This window comes from Anopheles moucheti, chromosome 3, assembly GCF_943734755.1.
Source record: "Anopheles moucheti chromosome 3, idAnoMoucSN_F20_07, whole genome shotgun sequence".
Taxonomy (NCBI): domain Eukaryota; kingdom Metazoa; phylum Arthropoda; class Insecta; order Diptera; family Culicidae; genus Anopheles; species Anopheles moucheti.
In genome coordinates, this window is record NC_069141.1 from 48023862 (window position 1) to 48044267 (window position 20406).

At 43.9% G+C, this 20406-nt stretch overlaps 4 protein-coding genes across 5 annotated transcripts in view; all 4 read right to left on the reverse strand.

Moving 5' to 3' along the window:
- Positions 1-58: 58 nt before the first annotated feature.
- Positions 59-1741, reverse strand: LOC128301151 (uncharacterized). The gene is made up of 5 exons (XM_053037485.1): positions 1634-1741; positions 1282-1567; positions 704-1208; positions 380-640; positions 59-296 (listed from the first exon to the last, which is right to left on the reverse strand). The coding sequence occupies exons 1-5, from the start codon at positions 1691-1693 to the stop codon at positions 182-184; spliced, it is 1227 nt and encodes a 408-aa protein (XP_052893445.1). The 5' UTR covers positions 1694-1741; the 3' UTR covers positions 59-181.
- Positions 1742-3740: 1999 nt separating this feature from the next.
- Positions 3741-5350, reverse strand: LOC128304692 (uncharacterized). Its single transcript, XM_053041900.1, has 5 exons — positions 5278-5350; positions 4926-5211; positions 4348-4852; positions 4024-4284; positions 3741-3940 (listed from the first exon to the last, which is right to left on the reverse strand). The coding sequence occupies exons 1-5, from the start codon at positions 5335-5337 to the stop codon at positions 3808-3810; spliced, it is 1245 nt and encodes a 414-aa protein (XP_052897860.1). The 5' UTR covers positions 5338-5350; the 3' UTR covers positions 3741-3807.
- Positions 5351-5532: 182 nt separating this feature from the next.
- LOC128304074 (solute carrier family 66 member 3) lies at positions 5533-7109 on the reverse strand. Its single transcript, XM_053041205.1, has 4 exons — positions 6976-7109; positions 6283-6831; positions 6084-6204; positions 5533-5999 (listed from the first exon to the last, which is right to left on the reverse strand). The coding sequence occupies exons 2-4, from the start codon at positions 6670-6672 to the stop codon at positions 5872-5874; spliced, it is 639 nt and encodes a 212-aa protein (XP_052897165.1). The 5' UTR covers positions 6673-6831; positions 6976-7109; the 3' UTR covers positions 5533-5871.
- Positions 7110-8121: 1012 nt separating this feature from the next.
- The window catches only part of LOC128301774 (F-box/WD repeat-containing protein 7), a 28444-nt gene continuing 16159 nt past the window's right edge, over positions 8122-20406 (reverse strand). For both annotated transcript variants that reach the window (XM_053038403.1, XM_053038404.1), the window contains exons 4-11: positions 12278-15532; positions 12093-12206; positions 11453-11971; positions 11201-11382; positions 10848-11073; positions 10567-10777; positions 10318-10489; positions 8122-10226 (exon numbers count right to left, since the gene is read on the reverse strand). In XM_053038403.1, the coding sequence (XP_052894363.1) occupies positions 10115-10226; positions 10318-10489; positions 10567-10777; positions 10848-11073; positions 11201-11382; positions 11453-11971; positions 12093-12206; positions 12278-15466 (4725 nt within the window). In that variant the 5' untranslated portion in view covers positions 15467-15532 and the 3' untranslated portion in view covers positions 8122-10114. The remainder of the gene's footprint in view (positions 10227-10317; positions 10490-10566; positions 10778-10847; positions 11074-11200; positions 11383-11452; positions 11972-12092; positions 12207-12277; positions 15533-20406) is intronic.

The window sequence follows — 20406 nt, forward strand, 5'->3', positions numbered from 1 at the left end:
CAATAAAATTAGGCGATACGATTACGATAAACCATGAAATGAATTTATATATTTACAATGTTTGTATAAGTTAACAATTGTATCACTTTGTACACTTATATGTAAATAATAAAAAATATAAACCTACGCGTTGCATATGCGTCAGTAGAAGCTAAAGTCAGGAATCTCATTAAAAGATTATTCAAAGAAGGATAAGATTAACTGGTTCGGGTGGAAAATCATAATGTATCGTCCAGTGTATGAGTGAGGCAACGAACGTGATTAAACTCATTGCGTACAAAAACTCCGGGCGATTCCTGGTGGCACAAGAACAATAATGAAGTTGATTAATTGTACGACAATGTTCCAAAGTCTCGAAACACAAAGTTAAGTAACTTACTCGTGAGATGTGCCACAAATCGTATACCAGTATGCTCCATTGTTCGGTGGTTCCGCAACGCAATGAAAATCATAAGAACTCCTGTTGAACGTATCTAGACAGAGATCGGCGCTTAAGGAGGTAATATTGCGACAATTGCCGATCGGTTGATGTCTACCAGGCGATACGGCGTGTTGGGGATTGAAAGCTATCGCCAGTCCCAGATAAAGTATAAAGTGTCCCACAATGTATCCGTTCAGTATATGGTCCATAAACGATTGGCTGCACGCACATGGATGGGAGAGGATTACTTAGTGCTCGTAAGTCATAGAGGGAAGAACTTACCTGAGTGGGGAACTCCGGTTGCTTTTGCGATCAAACTTCCAAAAGATCGTCAACACAGCAATGAACACACCGATGACAACGGCACTGCCTGGAATGCCGAGCACGGTGTGTAGCGGATAATGGATTGCCAGGAACAAAGTCGATCCAACAGATAGTGAAAGAGTGGCTGCTCCAAGTGATACCACTAGCTCCGTCCGAATCGACCCGGATGCCCAACGGTTATGTGTGGAATGATCCATCCATTTGCGCAGATTGTGGAAAAAGTAAGAAAACGTGAACGTAGTAACGGCAAAGAAGAGCAGCAATGTCCAGGGCACGGAGTAAATCCGCTCGCTTAACAACGGTTCCGTTTCGTGGAGTGTCCAGTGCAAATACTTGATGCTAACCATGTCGAACGGCATATCAAAAAGCACTACAAGCAACCCGATGGCGATATGCTCAGACCATCGGCATTTAAGCCGCAGCTTCGAAACCGCCCAAAACGCTTGGTAGTAGAAAAATGGATCTGCCAAAGCAAGAAAGAAAACATTTAGATACACTTATTCAACAAGAGAAAGCTCCTGGTTTCTGATACGGACATACGAAAATAATAAAGATGGGTATCCGTTGGCCAAACAGATCGATCACGGTTGGGCTGAACCAGATGGTTTCACCGTACGGGGAAAAGTACATACAACCTTCGATCAACAATCCACTGAGAACACTGCCCAACCACAGGAACGGCCATCGTCCACGCCGATATAATGCGTGTCCTAAGCACAAGAATGCCCCAACGGTGCAGAAAACTTGACTGATAATATAGCTCGGTAGTAGTGTCCAGAGTTCCACCGGATTATGCACATTGATCAGCCATCGAGGAAAATCCTAGAACATTAACAATGAAGACAATGAGTTCAGTAGAAACATGTAGGTTGTTTTGCGAATAAATACCTGCTGGAACTGCTCCACGGTGCGTACCATCAACAGGGAATCCATTTTTCTGTTCACCATCCGCGTTAGAAACCTGTTGTATTGATGTCGTTATCTTTTCATTTATCGCCTTCCAAAACCTCTCTAATAATTGACAACAACAACAGCATTTATCGCCTTCCTTCTCTCATTAAAGAGAGTATTTAGAACGCGAATACACACATGCCCTGACAAGGGTGGGAGTGCCGGAATAAACCGTTACTCTTGTAATCTAGCCACTTCTTCATAAGGCATCCACAGTATCATAGCACACGTTAAGGTACAAAGTTAATCATTCCGTCCGTGTTATCCGATCATAAACTTATTCGCTTATCAAGTATTACCATTGATCTTTTACTGATTAATAATCACAGGCAGATAATGTTTTGGACAACCTTGTAGATACTGCCTGTTTGAATACTATCCCTAGTCGTGATTTTGTTGCATACCCTTTTTCGTGCCTGTTTGAGAGATGGTGGCCGTTTAATGGCCTTTTGTCCGTTGAAATTATTGCATAGCACTTTGAAAAGGATCTGTCTCCTTCTGTTGCACTCAACGCGTCATTTATCTGCTCATTAAAGTTGTTAGAAGTTCAGGGTCCATTCTGTCTTTTCTATGAACCACGATCGATGTTGATTAAACACTGATTAAACACTGAATCTGTAACTGTTGTTTGGCGATAAATCTGTATAAGCGTAGGTCCTCTTGGTATAAATAGGCCAAAGTATTGAGTATATAAGATACTGACGACCATGAAGCCGATCTTCTGGAGGGCTAGCACCAATCTAACTTACTGTACCAGTTCTCAATCTTCTCTAAGAATGTAGCGAATTTTACCAGGAAGTCTCGCAACCTAATAGAGGTGTTGATTTAGAAGTAGAGTTGGAATTTCTACGATAAATATTCTGGAAAGCCAGCAGTATGTCGACTGTCGTTCGATGTAACGAAGGTTATTTAAACTAACTAAAAGTAACTAAGGTAACTAAAAGTTGTATACTCGTACATACCACTTGTTTAGATTTGTTATTGGCGTTGTTTGAAGAGTTTCTAGAAATTGCCACATCACGAAGATCTTCTTACAAGCTGGTTATGTGGAGAAGATAATGTTATATATCTTTGTCTTCCCGACCCGCTTGTTGAACAATTGACTTGAACATGGTAAACTAACAGATAATGCAATCTGTTCTTTCAGTGGCCAATGAGGACAATCTGACATATCAGGGTGCGCTTCGTTTATAATTTTGAAGGAGTCTTCTGAAAGGAGTATGTGCAACTCGCAATAAGTACGATAACCCACAACCATGTACCTCAGGATTATGCTGTTTAGGTTGATATCCAATGTTAATATCGGGGAAAACAGCTATCTTAAACTAACCTCAACTCCAGATCGTCACGGTAAACTAATGACGGCCTAATGTACTAATGGCTCTTAATTTAATCTTTGAAGTCTTGCATTTTAATCAGGTTCACGCAGGACACCCCCATGATGTTCCTACTGTAGCTCGATTCAACCTATGGTATCGTTGAGCAACTTCAAGTGAAGTTATTAGGTGATTGGTACTGGTGATTGAGGATTTAGAACTCAAGGTATTTCTGGAGGAACTACCGCATATGGTTAATAATTTTAGGTTTTATTGCTTAGAGCACTTTTGGAGGATTTACCGCATATCATTACTCATTAAAGTATGTAAAGCTCAAGGTAATTCTGGATTATGTTCCATCATCACATATCATTAAACTATTTGATTTGCATTTAGTACTCCGGGCATTTCTGGAGGATTTGCTACATAACGTTATTCAATATCATTAGACTTTAAAAAAGAACGAAATATTGAGTTGGGTCATCTAGTTTGAGTCTTTTTGTAGAAATGGGCGATCTGGTGTTGTATTGGCATCGGCGCCGGTCTTCACACGACAGGACCGCTCCAAGATTCCATCAGGACCGATCCCTCGTAGTTGTGACTGATTATCCGGCAGTGTGATAAAATATGTCTAGTGAGCTAGCATTTACAACCATGATCTAGTAGGTCGTTACATCAAGAAGAAGAATTGAAAATGGGTATTTTATACGAACAATTTATTGGAACAATTCATAACACTGTTAAGCCATTTCGTGTTGAATATGTTCTCTGTGTACAGGTAGTTTAAACAAATCATTATAACAGTTTTTTGCTAGCTCCTTTGGTAGGTGCTTTGTGATGAACAGCGAAATCATAATGTATCGTCCAGTGTATGAGTGAAGCAACGATCGTGATTAAACTCATTGCGTACAAAAACTCCGGGCGATTCCTGGTGGCACAAGAACAATAATTAAGTTGATTAATTGTACGACAATGTTCCAAAGTCTCGAAACACAAAGTTAAGTAACTTACTCGTGAGATGTGCCACAAATCGTATACCAGTAAGTTCCATTGTTCGGTGGTTCCGCAACGCAATGAAAATCATAAGAACTCCTGTTGAACGTATCTAGACAGAGATCGGCGCTTAAGGAGGTAATATTGCGACAATTGCCGATCGGTTGATGTCTACCAGGCGATACGGCGTGTTGGGGATTGAAAGCTATCGCCAGTCCCAGATAAAGTATAAAGTGTCCCACAATGTATCCGTTCAGTATATGGTCCATAAACGATTGGCTGCACGCACATGGATGGGAGAGGATTACTTAGTGCTCGTAAGTCATAGAGGGAAGAACTCACCTGAGTGGGGAACTCCGGTTGCTTTTGCGATCAAACTTCCAAAAGATCGTCAACACAGCAATGAACACACCGATGACAACGGCACTGCCTGGAATGCCGAACACGGTGTGTAGCGGATAACGGATTGCCAGGAACAAAGTCGATCCAACAGATAGTGAAAGAGTGGCTGCTCCAAGTGATACCACTAGCTCCGTCCGAATCGACCCGGATGCCCAACGGTTATGTGTGGAATGATCCATCCATTTGCGCAGATTGTGGAAAAAGTAAGAAAACGTGAACGTAGTAACGGCAAAGAAGAGCAGCAATGTCCAGGGCACGGAGTAAATCCGCTCGCTTAACAACGGTTCGGTTTCGTGGAGTGTCCAGTGCAAATACTTGATGCTAACCATGTCGAACGGCATATCAAATAGCACTACAAGCAACCCGATGGCGATATGCTCAGACCATCGGCATTTAAGCCGCAGCTTCGAAACCGCCCAAAACGCTTGGTAGTAGAAAAATGGATCTGCCAAAGCAAGAAAGCAAACATTTAGACACACTTATTCAACAAGAAAAAGCTCCTGGTTTCTGATACGGACATACGAAAATAATAAAGATGGGTATCCTTTGGCCAAACAGATCGATCACGGTTGGGCTGAACCAGATGGTTTCACCGTACGGGGAAAAGTACATACAACCTTCGATCAACAATCCACTGAGAACACTGCCCAACCACAGGAACGGCCATCGTCCACGCCGATATAATGCGTGTCCTAAGCACAAGAATGCCCCAACGGTGCAGAAAACTTGACTGATAATATAGCTCGGTAGTAATGTCCAGAGTTCCACCGGATTATGCACATTGATCAGCCATCGAGGAAAATCCTACAACAATAACAATGAAGACAATGAGTTCAATAGAAACATGTAGGGTGTTTTGTGAATAAATACCTGCTGGAACTGCTCCACGGTGCGTACCATCAACAAGGAATCCATTTTTCTGTCTTCCATCGACGTTTGCAGCTTGATTTACTGACAATGTTAACAGAGCAAACGTATCATTTATCGCTTGCCATTGACCCACCAAAACATACATCAAGAAAGCCGGTTATCGTTAGACACGTATACAGACACAGCATTTATTACGAACGCAGAAGCAAAACATTAATCAACCATTTGAACATTTTAGAACATTTTATTCCGGTTCTAAAAGGGTTGACAACCTTTCATTTGAGAGCATCGATTAGCATTTGCTTTATTGATCGTAGGTTTCGAAGTCAGATAACAGATCTCGTTATTTTACATTAAAATTATTTATAAGTTCGTTAATAATTGTCAAGAAACTTCGCATTATCTAAGAGAAGTTGAATTACATAAGCTACTACAAGCAAGGAAAAGCAAGGAGTGAATCTCTCCACTCAGATGTATTCCATGCGTGGTGTAGGTTTGGCTGCTGCTGTGAAATAAAACTAATCAAAATATGCGCCGCAAAGGCAATTCGTGCGCGAATAGATTGTTGTTGTGTTCTTTGGTGCTGTAGAGGCGTTAATCCTTCTTTGGTTTTTTGTAGTACCACGCGGCCAGCAATACAGAGCTGCTCAGCACGGTAGAGATGCCGAAGTTGGCCAACAACATTTTGTCACCAGAGTCCAGCATGATCGTGTAGATGCGAGCTGTTTCCGAGGAAATGTAACAAACAGCAAGTGTCGGTGAATATTAGAACATTGTTTAGTTACTAAACGTGCGCAAAATCTTACTTGAGTTGGTAAACGCCGAAATGCCCCACGTGATCAAGCTAACCGACTGTGAATCCTTCGAACGCAAGATGGCGATCAACTGCATTACCTTGCTTGTTGCACCCACGGGGGTGGTAAATGGCTGTTAGGAAAGCAATAAAGTGTCCGTTGAGAAACTTAAAAATATCGATTTTGGAGGTAATGGCCACTCTGGTCTTACCACAAGCATCATTAGCAGGGATGAAGGTATAATTGTGGTGGCAAAACCAATAAATACTGCCACATAGATCGCCGCCCATTGGTATGCACGGTTGCCAAGCAACGACTCATACCGCAGCACGTAGTACACGAGCACGTACTCCTGGACGAGCAGAATGGGATATTCCAGGTAGGACAGGAACGCATACCCATTGGTGTAGTTGTACAGCATCGTGACGGTGTAGCTGCACAGTTCCATTAGCAGTCCGTTCACGCTCAGCCCTTTGGCAGACTGCAGCTGCCGGACGGTTTGTATTTGCGGTACCTTCGACACCAGACATGATGCGATGGTAACGATCGAAAGCACATCCGCTATAACGTATAGAATGCCACTTTCGTCCAGCAAACCCATTTCAACACGTTACACACGACACAACAGTAAAGGACGGCCTCTGCCTTAAGCTACGATTTGGTTGTTTCCTTTGTGCTGAGGACTTCGGCAATCGATGTCCCTCTTCACAACACCTGTGTAGAGCGCGAGGTCAAAAAATCAGCTATTATTATGGTGCACCTAAAAATAGAGAAGAAAATTGAACTAGCGATTGTTGTGACAAACCAGGGCAATACGTTGAAGTGGTGCGGTGGGTAATTGAGATGCATTTTCAACCCGCCCAAATCGCATACACACTTTTATGATGGTGATGCTAATCATTACCGGAATACTGCCGTGCACTGCCGTTGTATTGGAGCCGCTGAATTTGCTGATTTTGAATCTTCAGGTCCCGGTCAGATTCCGGACTGCAGCACCACATTTGTCCTACGTGTTGGGCTGGCAAGCGTAATTATCGACCACACGGCATTTTTAGCGATAATACGAACTACGCGCGTAACCGGGAATGACGGCGAGGGAAAAATAGGGGTAAACACCATGAAGGAACATATCACCACCGACAGACAGCTGTTCACGGTTGGTTTGGTGCAGTGCCATTACCAACACTAGCGCATGATGAGCATAGGTTTGTTTACATTCGTATTGGCTGCGGTATTTATTTTGACAGCTGGTCCTCGCGGTGCGTGTGCGCGCTCGTACGCATGCGCAAACAACAGAATAATTCAAGTTAGAATTTAAACAAACAGGAAAACGAACAAATCTGTGTGTTTGAGCATGATTTGTATGGTGTCACTTCTGGAGGCTCACAGCATATTTACTTGTTACATAACATAAATACTCGAGCACACAATGTCAAATCGAGGGAATCGCTCAACGAGTGCAGAATACGTTGAGATCGATTCACAGTTAAGCTCTTCGTATCATCTGATTAGTGAAAACATCATCACTGCCGTTAGGTACTTGGGTCGTCCGTTTTTTCATGTCGATCAAGCTAAGATCTCAAACCTCTTTAGGGTATTATAGAGGTTTCGTATTGAATTCTAACATCCTATGTAGCAGTGTGTAAAACAGGAGGGATCATAAATGGTAAGTTTTTAGATTAAGCATGGCATTCCAACTGAACTGTTAATAGATGTCTTTTAACGCGGCACAGATAAGAACACAGATAAGAAATTGCACCTTTCTTCGTGCCTATCAAAAGTCTACTCACTTGATGGCTGAAATTGTGACTTTATAAAAAGGTTCATGATTCCATTCGAGGCTTGGACTTTGTGCAGAGTTAACTGAAACTCAAACTCAAACTTTCTTCAAGAGACGATTGAAGGTTTTTGACTCTTATTCGTCATAATAAAACTAACCAATAGCGAGTATATAACCCAATGCAGGTCGCTAAAGGACAATCAAATTTCGGATATACTTTTGCTGTTCATCATGCCATTTAAAAATGAAACAAAACATTTCACGTGCGTTTACATTTTCGCTAAGGGCTTCTTGTGTTGTGTTATTGAATTTCTTTATCGTTCTGAGTTTTTTTTTGCTTGGAATACGTGTTTCGGTTTTTAGCTACGATAACTAAAGCACATTCACACCTTCATAATAGACACCTCTCTCCTCTACTAGTAGAACAGAAAACAAAACATGGAAAGTAGACATAATTATTACAAATACGAACAAACATAATAGAAAGAAAGACCGAGCGTTCGAATTAACTAAAATTGTACATTAAACATCGTTTCATTAAATAGAAATACACTGTAATAGAAACGACCGTAAAAGGGAAGGAAAAACTTTGAATGCCGATAACCAAATAATAGATAATGACAGTGAGATAACATTTAAAAAAAATCGTTCTACATCGCCTGGCAGTTCTGTCGGTTGGGAGAGAGAGAACACACGTAACTGGAACCAAGGACTTTACATTCTCACTTCCTTGTTACTTTCTACATCTTTGTTACTTTCTAAATCCCTTCCAGCTACATTTCTTGTATCCTGCTCGCTCTCACACCCCACCGATTGGTGAGGACGGGGCGTGGTACTTCTTTTTTTGTTTATCGGTTACACTATATCGCTATCTGACCACGTGTTCTTACGCACTATAATTAATGTTTCTGTTTATTCCGCAGTTCCTTACTTGTGGGTGGCGGGTGGTATATTTGTGTGTATGAGTTCTATAGCAGCATTTGTTTGCTATTTGAATCCTTTCCTAGTAACTCATTCCCACCCAAATCCTCTACTATTATATTGCCTTCAATAAACACGATCATCTCGGGGTTTCCTCCCGTTTGTTTGTTGACTACACTACAAACTAACGTTACATAAAAATAAAGCATTATCCACGAATTGTTGTTGTTTTGCTATCATGAGTGTTATTCTGTTTCCCATTCTTTTGCAATCCTTTGTTTGCTTGCTAATAGATTGCGATCCAGTGCTGTGCTGTTTCAATTCTTCAGTTTGGAAATGTATACTATCCCAAATGTTTACACCGGCAAGACACACGGTTAAGATAATGTGCTCACGCGAAATAGTTTAAAAACTGTGGAATATATTCAGCAACTAACGGATGGAAAGTATAAGAAACGTATTGCAAGTTCATTCAAAGGGAGTCGATTTTCTTAATAACATTTTTCGTTCTAAATAGAAACAAAACATTAACGGTTGACAGCCAACAAAAATACGATTTTAAAGAAACTATTAAAATATAACGTAAACCAGAGATTGTATAAACGTGAGTACACAAAATTCAAACGACCTTGTTTCGTAGAGTTTAACAAACAAGACCCATAATCCAAATAAACCAACAAATACCAACCCGGTTTGAATGATGCATGCGTTCGATAGAGAGTAAAATAATTCGCGAAATTACTAAATTCACTCCGCCGCTTGAAACTTGGTTGCCTCCAAAGAGTGTAGTACGGATGGTAAATGAACATATTGCTTTCATGATTTGCAGGCAAGACAATGTTACACTATCATACCTTTCATATCAATCCGGCACTGGAACGCATCACTGTATTTTAGAGCAATAAATTTTACCATTTTTTTTGCAAACAAATCTATGTGCGCGGTTGGTGCACACGTTCGCCCGTATCGTTTGTTACAGGGCCGCGGTTGCTGTATATGTTCACAATTTTTATACTATCTACGGGACCCCGTTTTTAATTTTCGCCTCCTTCTCCTATCGTCGGATTATTGATTAACTTTTCGAACGGTTTCGAAAGCCTTTACTTGCAAACTGGATACTGGAGAGTACAAATGAAGGACGAACAATGAATGTTTGCGTGTTCTTAAATATGTTATCCTACGGTATGGTATCGCGGGTTTTTTTTTACGAGGGTGTGTATGTATGTGAGTACAGTTTCGCAAAGGGGAAAACTGTGAAACTGAATTAGAAGTAAGCTAAGCAGTTAGCGGCAGAAACAGCAGCTGAGTGGTAGCGGTGTAGAGTAGAAGTCATCTTACAAAATTATGAGCATTTCAAGCAGGCACCTTCTACGTCGAAATCGAGAACCATCAGTTTGGTTTCCTCCGTACCATTGCGTGACCCAACAGCACAGATAAGTTTGGTATCGTTTGCACTACAGGGAGAAGTTTGGAGAAATATAACATCAATTACAAAAATTGCAATAAACTATATGTCAAGTGCTTCGAAAGAAAGACAAATCGTACCGAATACGCCAAACAACACCACCGGAACCGCCCGACTCTAGTGCAACTAGATTGCGGATAAATTCACCAGTCTTAACATCCCACAACTTCACGGTACCATCGTCGGAGCTGGTGATGACGAAACGAGAGTTGAACTGCAGACAGGTAACAGCAGATTGATGTTTGTTGGGTCCTGCGCGAAACAAAATTGAAACAAAATTAACTATCTGCGGACTTGGTACAGTACACACTGAGAAAGTGCATCCATACCTGAGAGTGTCTGCAGGCATTGGCCGGTAATGATGTCCCAAACCTTGACGGTGGAATCAGCATTACCGGACACGAGAATATTCTGTCGAAGCTCCATGCCCGATGTGAGGCTCTGGTGTCCCATTAGTGCGTGTTTGCAGGAGCCAGTTTCAGCATCCCATACGCGTATCGAAGTATCCAGCGAACCGGAAACAACATGGATACCGTCAAACTGAAAGAAACAACAACACCATTAGGTTTGGACAGGCCAAATTTTGATTACGCATCTTTTATGTATGTACCTGCAGTGAGTACACACGGTTTGTGTGTCCCTGCAACGTGTGCAGACATTCCTGACGCTCTGGGTTCCATACTTTCACCATGTAGTCGTAGGCACCGGAAACGATCAGCTTACCATCGTACTGAACACAGCGCACGGCAGCCAGATGACCTACCAGCATGTGTAAACATGTACCCAGATTCACATCCCAGACGCGCAGTGTTGCGTCTCGCGAACCACTCACGACTCTGTGTTTGGAAAGTGAAGAAAACAGTTGGTGAATTAAATTAAATAGTCAATTGTTATCAAACTCGTTTTTGAGATCTCATAATTCTTATATTGCTAACTTTTATCCTAGACCACCTTCACACTTACTTGTTGCCGTGTAGGTGCATACAACGCACAGTCGAAGTGTGACCATGCAGTATGTGCATGCACTGGCCGGTGTCAGCCTTCCAGACGCGTAAAGTGCGATCAGTACTGCCGGAGATGATGATGTTACCCGACATTTGTGATGACCACACGCCTCCCGTATGGCCAGTTAGAGTTCGAAGGCACTGAAAAAAACAGGTGACAATAAAGGTCATTAGTATGTGCCACGGTACTTTCGCTAATGGTTTTGTTTACCTTCCCCGTGATGGCCGACCAAACTTTGAGCGTATTGTCGTCGGATCCGGACACGATACGGTTGCCGCAAAATTGAAGGCACGTAATGACATGATCGTCATGACCCTTCAGCACCTTCGCCGTTCGGATTGGTCGCGAACGCCAATTCATTTCGATGATGTGCTGGCGCATGTAAGCCGCTTTCCAGGGCGATGATATCGGTGGCATGTTACCGGTGCGACCTCGTTTTGGACGATCCGTCGATGGTTCAATGCCAATGCCGCTTTCCTTACACTTTTCCTTCCACAGCAGGTTGTCGTCTGCCAGGAAGCGCCAACTGCGACATGTTTGGGCGGCCCGCAGAAGATCCTTTGGTTCCAGGTAGGATAGTACCTGTAACGCTAGCTCCTTTGGCAGAAGCGAGATGAAGTCTCGTTGGAACTGCGGCTCGATGACTTTCATCATGTGGCGCACCTGTGTTGGTTCGCAATGCTCGATCAAACGATCCACAGCCAACAACCGTTCAACGTGCGTCCATCTCTATTGAAGGAAAAATATATTTCATCCGACACATAACGGTTAGTATGGTGAAGTAACAATAGAAAGGATCTATGGAAGGAAGGTGAATGCTGCCGAATGTACTATAAGCGCGCCAACTTACCTGGAATTGCATCAACCATTCGCTTAGCTCAGGAGGAGGATTATCTTTGGTCGGTATAATGGTTCTTGGTGTCTTACGTTCGCCCAATGTGGATGAAGTTGGTGTTGTTATTATCTGTAAGTTAACGCAAGTATCGTAAGCCATCGTGCATCTAAGAGCTGAAAGACGCTCATTATTAAACTTACATTCATCGGGCTTCGAAGGGACGATCGGGGTGTCGTAGATACACCGCTATTGGACAAAGGTGTTACACCAGTTGATGCTGCCGTTGTTGTGGATGTCGCTGATCCAGGTGAAGCACCACCATTAGCCGTAGCAGACGCAGTGCCTGTAACGGTCGATCCATCGAGTGCTAGGCGCTTGCGGCTGGTGTAGTTCAGTGATTCGCCCGACGGGCTGTTGCTATCGCCGTAGAGTATAGTTCGATTCTCCGTCAACTTCCTTTTCCGATGGAGCCGAGGCGTTTGTGCGTCATGTAGCAAATCATCCGATATCGTGTCCAAGTGCGTGTAGCTGGAGAGATCGACATCGCGTGATGGCAGTTCATCCTCACTGCTAGCAAATCCATCCTCATCGGTGTAGTCTCGGCAAGTACACACCTCTTCGTCCGTACCTTCCTCACAGTCGGCCCAGTCCTCTTCGTCGATCTCAGGTTCGCTGGATTCGGGTGAATTGGATGTATTTGTGCTGGCATCGCGCTGCTGATGGAAGGACGGAGCCACCACAACCTCCGGTACAGGATTAGACTCTCGGATTGTAGCAACTGTTCCTCCCGTTTGAACCGACCCGTTCGCTGTCACTACGCGAGATGAGGAGGATGTGGAAGATGCAGCGATCGTTCCCTCACCAGCACCAGCGGCTCGGTGATGATGATGAAACTGACGTCGATGGTGATGTTGAGCGTGCTGCTGTTGCTGCTGAGGCTGCTGCTCTGTGCCAATGGCACGAGCTTTCGATACGCCATCTTGTTCCTCCTGTTGCACATTGCCATTGGCAGAAGTTGATGGTAGAAGTTGTTTATTTCCATCTGCACCCGATATTCTTCCATTCTCCTTGGGAAAAGCACAACTGAAAGAGAGTTTGCCATTCGTATCAAGAGAGTCCTCCTTGCTACTTCGTCCGGAACAACTAGAAGGAGCTGCCGTTGAAGAATGTTCCGCTGATGCGTTTTTCGGTGCGATAATTTTCGCTTCATGATCTTCTTCATCATAATCTCCATCGCACAAAGGTTTACTATTCACGGAGGTGCTTTCCTCGTGTGCGGACGAAACCGATGAGGAGGCCGAATGCGATGCAGTCGGGGGCAGTACTGAAGAGGAGCAAATAATCATCGGCACGTCGTCGACCTGCTGCGCCGTCGTTGTTTGTGAAGGAGACGGCGACGAAGAGGACGAATACGACGCGGTCGAGGAGGTGGTGGAGCAAGAATCGTGATGCGTGTGAGTATCCTCTTTCGTTTGCACATCGGACACAGTTAATGTCGTTTCCTCTTCCGTGGCATGGACGCCAAACAGCGAACGATCCGATGATACGCTATCGTTTGAATTTGTATTCAAAAAGGCATCGTCAAGCTCCGGTTTACATTCCTTTCTGGCTGGTGCATCTGCAGTTAGTTTTGGGACACATTCACCTCCCGGTCCTGCAGCTGATGCTGAGTACAGTGAATAGTTTGAAGAGGAGCAGGAGGAAGAAGCGGACGAGGAAGAAGTGGCACATGAGGACGTGACAGGTGACGTGGTGCTAGATCCTGTACCAGTGCCGGAAGTGGCATCCTGCTGCTCATGCTTTTTATCGTTGCAATTAGCTAGACTAGCGGAGAGGTTTCTCGTAAGCTTATTAACTGCGAACTTGGTTGTACTATTGTTCTCGGTTTCCCTATTATAACTACTACTAAAGCTATCGCTACCAGTGCTGTTTACGAGCATTTTACCATCCCGAGGATGCGGATGGTGTGGGTTGTGGTGGTGATGATGATGGTGATGGTGAGGATCATGCTTGTGCTGATATCTACTGCTCGTCGGCGTGGTCGAATGTTGCGCGGACGTTCTAGTGCTCAGCGCAGTAGCACACGCCGATGCGGAGGAGCAGAAAGAAGACGTTGCAACAACTTCGACAGCTGGTTCGGAGGAGGTGCATAATGCTGGGGCTCCAACTGACACATCCTCCGATGATGGTTGTTGTTCCGAATGCGTGCGCTCGCTCGACGGGGGACGGGGATTCGTGTTATTTAAAAATTCTAAATTCAGTCTATCGCCAGATATTAGTGATCTGTTTCTTATCAAAAAACCTCCCTCCTGTTCGAAATCACGCCGTTCGATCGCGTCCATCGATTGCACATCGTCCAGTAGCAGTTCTTCATCGCCATCGTCGGCAGCAGCGTGCTGCTGGTGTTCCAGCGGAGCTTCGATGGTGTTTGCCACATCGACACGGAAAGCCGATATCTTTGGCTCTTCCGGACTTTCAACATCGCGAGACAACGGCAACAGTTCCACATCCTTTGAACCGGAAGGATGTAAACGGTTGTCGTCGTTTACGCATTCCTCACGTACATCATCTTCATCGAACTCTTTCCGTTTCCCGCAGCAGGTGATACTGAGATTTTTTATTTCACTCAAGCTTGCCTGAGCCTCGCTATCTACCATCGTATTCCGATCCGGCACGATTTGTCCGTTCGATTTCGTATGCTCCTCACGCTCCTCATCGTCGTCATCTTCCTCATCGTCGTTATCGTCGTCCGCCGAGAAGAATTCGTCGCTGAGGCGTTTTGGTTTTACTGCCGCCAACTTGTCGCTGATTGTCGCCAGCTTACCTGCACCGATCCTTCCATCGCTGATGCCATCGGTGCTCGACATTCTGACCGCACCATCGTTGATCTCCACACGCTCAAGAGCGGGCGTTTCCAGCAGGATGGAACAATCCAATTGCTGTCGATCCGGTTCATGTCGTAGGCTGCCATCGATATCATCGCTGCCATTGCTATCCATGCGTAACAAATGATGATGCTGCTGCTGTTGCTGTTGATGCTGTGTCCGATGTTCTTCGGTGGAAGAAAACAACCAGTAAGGCTTCTTCACGCCATCGTTGTCATCCCCAACCAGCGATAGTGGTGTCACACCACTGCTTGGGGTGGTGGCGGAACGATGATCGCAGGTTGTCCTTGGTGTACTAGTTCCATCGGCACTACCGTTCTCGACCGCGCGTTGCGTCTCGTCGTCAGCGTTAGCCGTCGCAGTGTTTGCCGCAGATGCCGCAACGCACGTGGGCGATTTGATACTGGTTAGAGGGCTGGCGGGATTGCTAGCGTCATGCGAGATGGCGGATTGCTCTTGTTGCTGCTTGCTATCTTCAATGCTGACGGTACATTGTTCTGCCATTCTTCGGCACAGCGACAACGACAACGGAACGCGTTCGCGTGCACTGTGGGTTTGGTGTACTATAGGCTGAAAAAGACATAAACAAAGGCATCATTAGAACTGTTGGCCTGCACAATGCGGGTTGGAATTTACAATAATATGTTTACATTGTTTATTATATTTTATCTATAAAACGCTGTAACAAGTATGTAATAAAAATTATCGTTCTTTAAAACAATTTTCCTCAAACGTCAAAATAAAATTTATCCTCGGTTCTTGTGTCCTTCCCAGCCATCAGACTCAGCAGATTTGCACTAACAAGGCATCGTAGGGGGACACATGGGTAGGTGTTACTATCCCATGTCGGTGCTGCTGACACAGTTAGAAGAGCCTGTACAGTAACTGTACATCAGCACATTCGTTGCGATATGTGCAACATCATCAACCTCGTCATCACACTCATCACCATCACCACATCATCACAATCAGCCGGTACAACAGCATGTTGGTGGTGCATCGGGTGTAAGAATGGTCTAAATTTAAACTCAAACGACGTAGAACGCCGAAAGGCTGATTTGGTGCTTTTTTCCCACACACAATGCTGATGCTATGTGCTGCTGCCCCCCCGCTGACCGTGGAGGTCAAAAGAAAGGCGGAAAAAGCTACAATCAGTAAAAGCAAACAGGTTGCAGAATGAACCCTCGACAGTAGAAACCAAAAAAAAACTATTAAAACCAACAGAAGAAAAAAAACATTATCACACAAATACACACTCACAGCTGAAGTGCTTCGTTCGTTTATACGACGTCATCGCATTTGGAGACGCATTTGGTGTTGTAGCCAGCCACACGCATCTTACGCCGTGACGACGATTAATGCGTAGTTGATGTCGGTTCTTTGTGAAGGAAAAAAAAGAACCATAGCTGTGTAGAAACAATTGCCACGTCATTATCAATGGTTACTTTGTGGATTATATTAAGGAAACATTAAACTTGACAGACTTGATAAAGGAAACATGTAGCGTAACCGTACGGTTTATAGCTTTAAGGTATGCCCCGTTGTCTGGCTAATATTGGGAAATATAATTTTACAATGAGTTTCCAAATACCAAATTCCATGAGTTTATTGAATAATTTTAACTCAACGGATTTGGACAACCTTTTAGCGGTTTTGGTTTACTGCTGCAGGTGTCCTCTAAACTACTCACGGTCGAGCGCCTTCATCTGCCAGCGCAATGCAATATCCGTGCCTCTCTGGCGGACGCATCAACGGCACACCAGTCGGTTTCGGTTTCAGTTTGGGTATACCACTTCTCCCCGGGCCATGAAGATGATCTAAAACGATTTTACGGGCTGGATTGTCCGGTGTCATTCTAATGACATGACCAGCCAGTTGGGACCTGGTCAGTCGAATTCGCTGTGCATAATTGTTAGTTTTTTAAATTGACATTTCTCAAGTTTTCAATCACCGAATCCTAGGTGATCTTGTCTTATTAATGAGTTTCTTCGACTTTCTCTGTACAAGTACAAATAACAGTACTGTGCAAAGGGAGCATTCTTCATTCGCGAATTTGATCACTCTTCAGGTTTGTTGATCGATTATTATCGACATATGTATCCCTCAAAAATAAATCAACGTATAGCAAAGTGAATCATGACGTCCACAAAAGGATAATCCTTACGACATGAAGGAACGTAACGTAAATGGCAATCACATTGAAAACTCCCCGAAAAAAGGAGAGCAAATTTGTAGTTACCCTTTACTTAAAAGTCGTTCATAATCACCAAACCAAGGATAGCAAGGAGGGTGGTTATTTTTTTGTTGTTGCATTACACACTGATTATCATCAGGAAAAACGAGTTTTGTTCTGCTTCTTCAGACAACCAGTGTCGGTTTCTTGTTTAATTCATACACCATACATGTGTGGCCACTGCTGCCATTGTTGTCATTGAACAGTGCTGCTATTTTTGCTTAACTTTAAGAAGTGTATAATAAATGAAAAAAAACCGTAACAGTCAATTTAAGAAAAAAAAAACGCGTATCACACTAGACGCGTATGAAAAGAAGCCCAAAACTGCAACCACAACAACCACAGGCAGTCTCACGTTTCGTCGACAACAAAAAAAAGGGGAACGATGGTGCGGATCGGAGTCGTTTCTAATGTCGAACGGCATACGAACATATCGATGGCTGGCGCGCATACGAACACACAACCAAACAACACCAATTTGGTGGATGAGTTATCTTTTGCCCCACCAGCAACAATCCGGTTTTCGAAACGGTTTCTTTATGATTATATTTTTAACATTAAATTATCATTTTTTCGATTCGGCCGGTGCAGCAACTTGAAGGGCTTTCTAAAATTCGATCACGAAATATTAAATAAAGTTCGCTTTTTAATTAATACATTACGGGGGTACGTATCATCCACACTCAACAGACAAAATATCAGCCAACAAACGAGTTCATTGATTTTGTGGGACGGGGTTTCGCGCAAAGGTATGCGCCTACCCTGGAGGCTGCTGTCGGGTGCTATTGGAAGCATACGGGTGCAATCAATTTGCATAGCAGCAGGAAAATACAACACATAAATGCAAAACGATGTCCGCGAGCCCGCGAGGGTAGAGCAACAGCAGTATTGGCGAAAAAAAAAGCTGTGTAATTATCCTCATCGGACGAATGCACCACCGGGTCGAGAGTCGGGGGTAATGATTACGGTGTGTGTGATGACCATCGATCGAGCACACTCCCGGTAATGCTTCGGCAACCTGTCCGCGTGTCCGAGCTAACCGCCACCATCAGTCTTCTTGTCGATCGCATTGTCCCTCGTGTTTATGGTGGGCCCTGCAGCCATTTATCGAATGAAACGTTTATAAGCATATTTTTTTTTTGGGTTTTGTACCAAAAAAAGGACATCCAGGTTCGGTGGAAGATACTGTGATGAAAGGAAGAAAAAAGCAATGTACGCTGCACAACGGGAAAACGGGAGAAAAAGGTAATGTCGTCGCAGCTGATTATTGGGAAGCCAAAAACCCTTGATGCCAGAAGGAAAAACGCTTCGACAGCTGCAGTAACATCCCTGACACGCACAGCTGATGATGGGATGGGATGCTGCGAGATGCAGTGCAAAAACACACCTACGGAAAGAAGACAAATTGTCCCACACCACACTGCACCGGATGTTCACAGTCCACATCTCATCCTGGTCGGATTCTTTTTTTTTTGTTTTGCTTTCAGCTTGTTCGATGAGTTTCTGTTTTAGTAAAATTTGTGAAACCTTACCCATAACCTTCTTCTTCAACCGGGTGTCCGGCGGAGGAGGGGGGGGATTTGCAGTGCGGAAACGCGAGAAGATCGTTGAATTTGTGCCACCCGTTAAAAAGAAATGGCAGGCTGCAGCACCGAACCTGGCTGACGCAGGTTCAAAAGTGTAGAGGAATTTTATGCGCAGTAAGGTTTTTGCGCTGTTGTTTTTTTTTTCATTTTCATTTCTTTCCATCGCAAATGAGCGACTTCCTTTCGGGAAAGAATCATACTGGTAGAAATTTTGCACTGGCCGAGACAGGATAATAGAGCCAACCCTTCGCAACTCTCTTTCATCGTGCAATTCGTCAAACGAGGCAAAGGCAAAAATCTGCCGTTTTAAGACTTATGCAGGATTTTGGCCCTTATGTTGCTTTTGTACTAACCTCCGATATTTGCCTCCCCAGGCATCCCAGGTGCATCTCACAAACGTTGGCAGCATGGATTTGACCCGTACATGATTTACGACGGAGCTCGAGCTTCCACACACAATGGGATATTCCTTCAGCTGGGGGGCAGGCCACATGGTTCTCTCAGTGCAGGATCTCTGATCATTCACTTGCGCATCAGTACCAACAGACGGTTCGCTGCTTCTGGTGCACCCCGCAAACCGAACACACCGCCGGGTCATTGGCTTATGTAAATATGCACAGTTCCTCGGACGCGATTCGCGCCAGCATAGCGAGCACCTGTTTTCGGAGGAACACAATCGAAGTAGTGCTCTCTCGCGGGTACGTGCATGTGGCTTTTCGGTCAGTCGGTTTGGGGGCGGCCATTGAGTCCGTAAACCACCACCATCTGTCGTGCAGGAAGGGAAGCAACAACCGAACACGAAGATAAAACCACGAGTGGCTGTGTTTCTGTGTGTATATTTTATCCATCCGCTTCACAACAACACGATGTATAAACAGGCTGGATAAAAAATATCCCAAACAGACGTGCCGGTAAGTAAAGTGGATCATCATCTGTTTAATTTTTTTTCTTCTTTGCCCTCGCTGCTTTTCCGAGTGAAAGATTATGGTTGGTGGGAGGCTTTCAGTATTTCCACTCCACAAGCACATAGACGCTCATACGATGCCGCTAGATAAAGGCAACACAACACACGCATGGCAGGGAAATGCATACACAGAGGCGGTTTCCTTTTTACCGTGCTTATCATCATGCAAATGCGGATAATCGGCTTAGGACGTAGGTAATATGCGTACGCATAGACAGGAGGAACTTTTAATGCAAAAAACAGAAACACTTTTCCTGAAGAAAAGATGGACCTAATGCGTGTGTGCATAAGGGAATCAAAGAGCAATACGCGCGTTTTAAATATGTGTATCTAGCTGACTCGATAGAATTATATCAGACAAATTTGCGCTTTCTGTAAGCCCCAAAAAAAAACATTCACTGATCCAGCCACTAAGTGATTATAGGGCAAAATGAATTTAAGAGAGAAAGAGTAAACAATGAGTCAAACCAATAATTTATTTAGGAAAGTAGTTGGCGCCATTAACATTATCTAACAAGCTCTTATACGATCTCTTACTTTTATAATGACAAGTTGTTTTATTCTTAAGACCTTTAGAGAATAGTCATTCGCATAAATATTCAACGGAAAGTCATTCTAATCATAATTCCACTCTCAGAATACTCATGAAACTTTATGGATT

Excerpts from the sequence above, each read along its gene's own strand:
- LOC128301151 (XM_053037485.1), bottom strand. The coding sequence starts at position 1,693 with ATGGTGAACAGAAAAATGGATTCCCTGTTGATGGTACGCACCGTGGAG. Across the intron at positions 641-703 it reads AACCGGAGTTCCCCACTCAG|CCAATCGTTTATGGACCATA; the intron begins GTAAGTTCTTCC and ends ATGTGCGTGCAG. Across the intron at positions 297-379 it reads ATTTGTGGCACATCTCACGA|GAATCGCCCGGAGTTTTTGT; the intron begins GTAAGTTACTTA and ends TTGTGCCACCAG.
- LOC128304692 (XM_053041900.1), bottom strand. The coding sequence starts at position 5,337 with ATGGAAGACAGAAAAATGGATTCCTTGTTGATGGTACGCACCGTGGAG. Across the intron at positions 4,285-4,347 it reads AACCGGAGTTCCCCACTCAG|CCAATCGTTTATGGACCATA; the intron begins GTGAGTTCTTCC and ends ATGTGCGTGCAG. Across the intron at positions 3,941-4,023 it reads ATTTGTGGCACATCTCACGA|GAATCGCCCGGAGTTTTTGT; the intron begins GTAAGTTACTTA and ends TTGTGCCACCAG.
- LOC128304074 (XM_053041205.1), bottom strand. The coding sequence starts at position 6,672 with ATGGGTTTGCTGGACGAAAGTGGCATTCTATACGTTATAGCGGATGTG. Across the intron at positions 6,205-6,282 it reads CCCTGCTAATGATGCTTGTG|CCATTTACCACCCCCGTGGG; the intron begins GTAAGACCAGAG and ends CTTTCCTAACAG. Across the intron at positions 6,000-6,083 it reads TTCGGCGTTTACCAACTCAA|CTCGCATCTACACGATCATG; the intron begins GTAAGATTTTGC and ends CCTCGGAAACAG.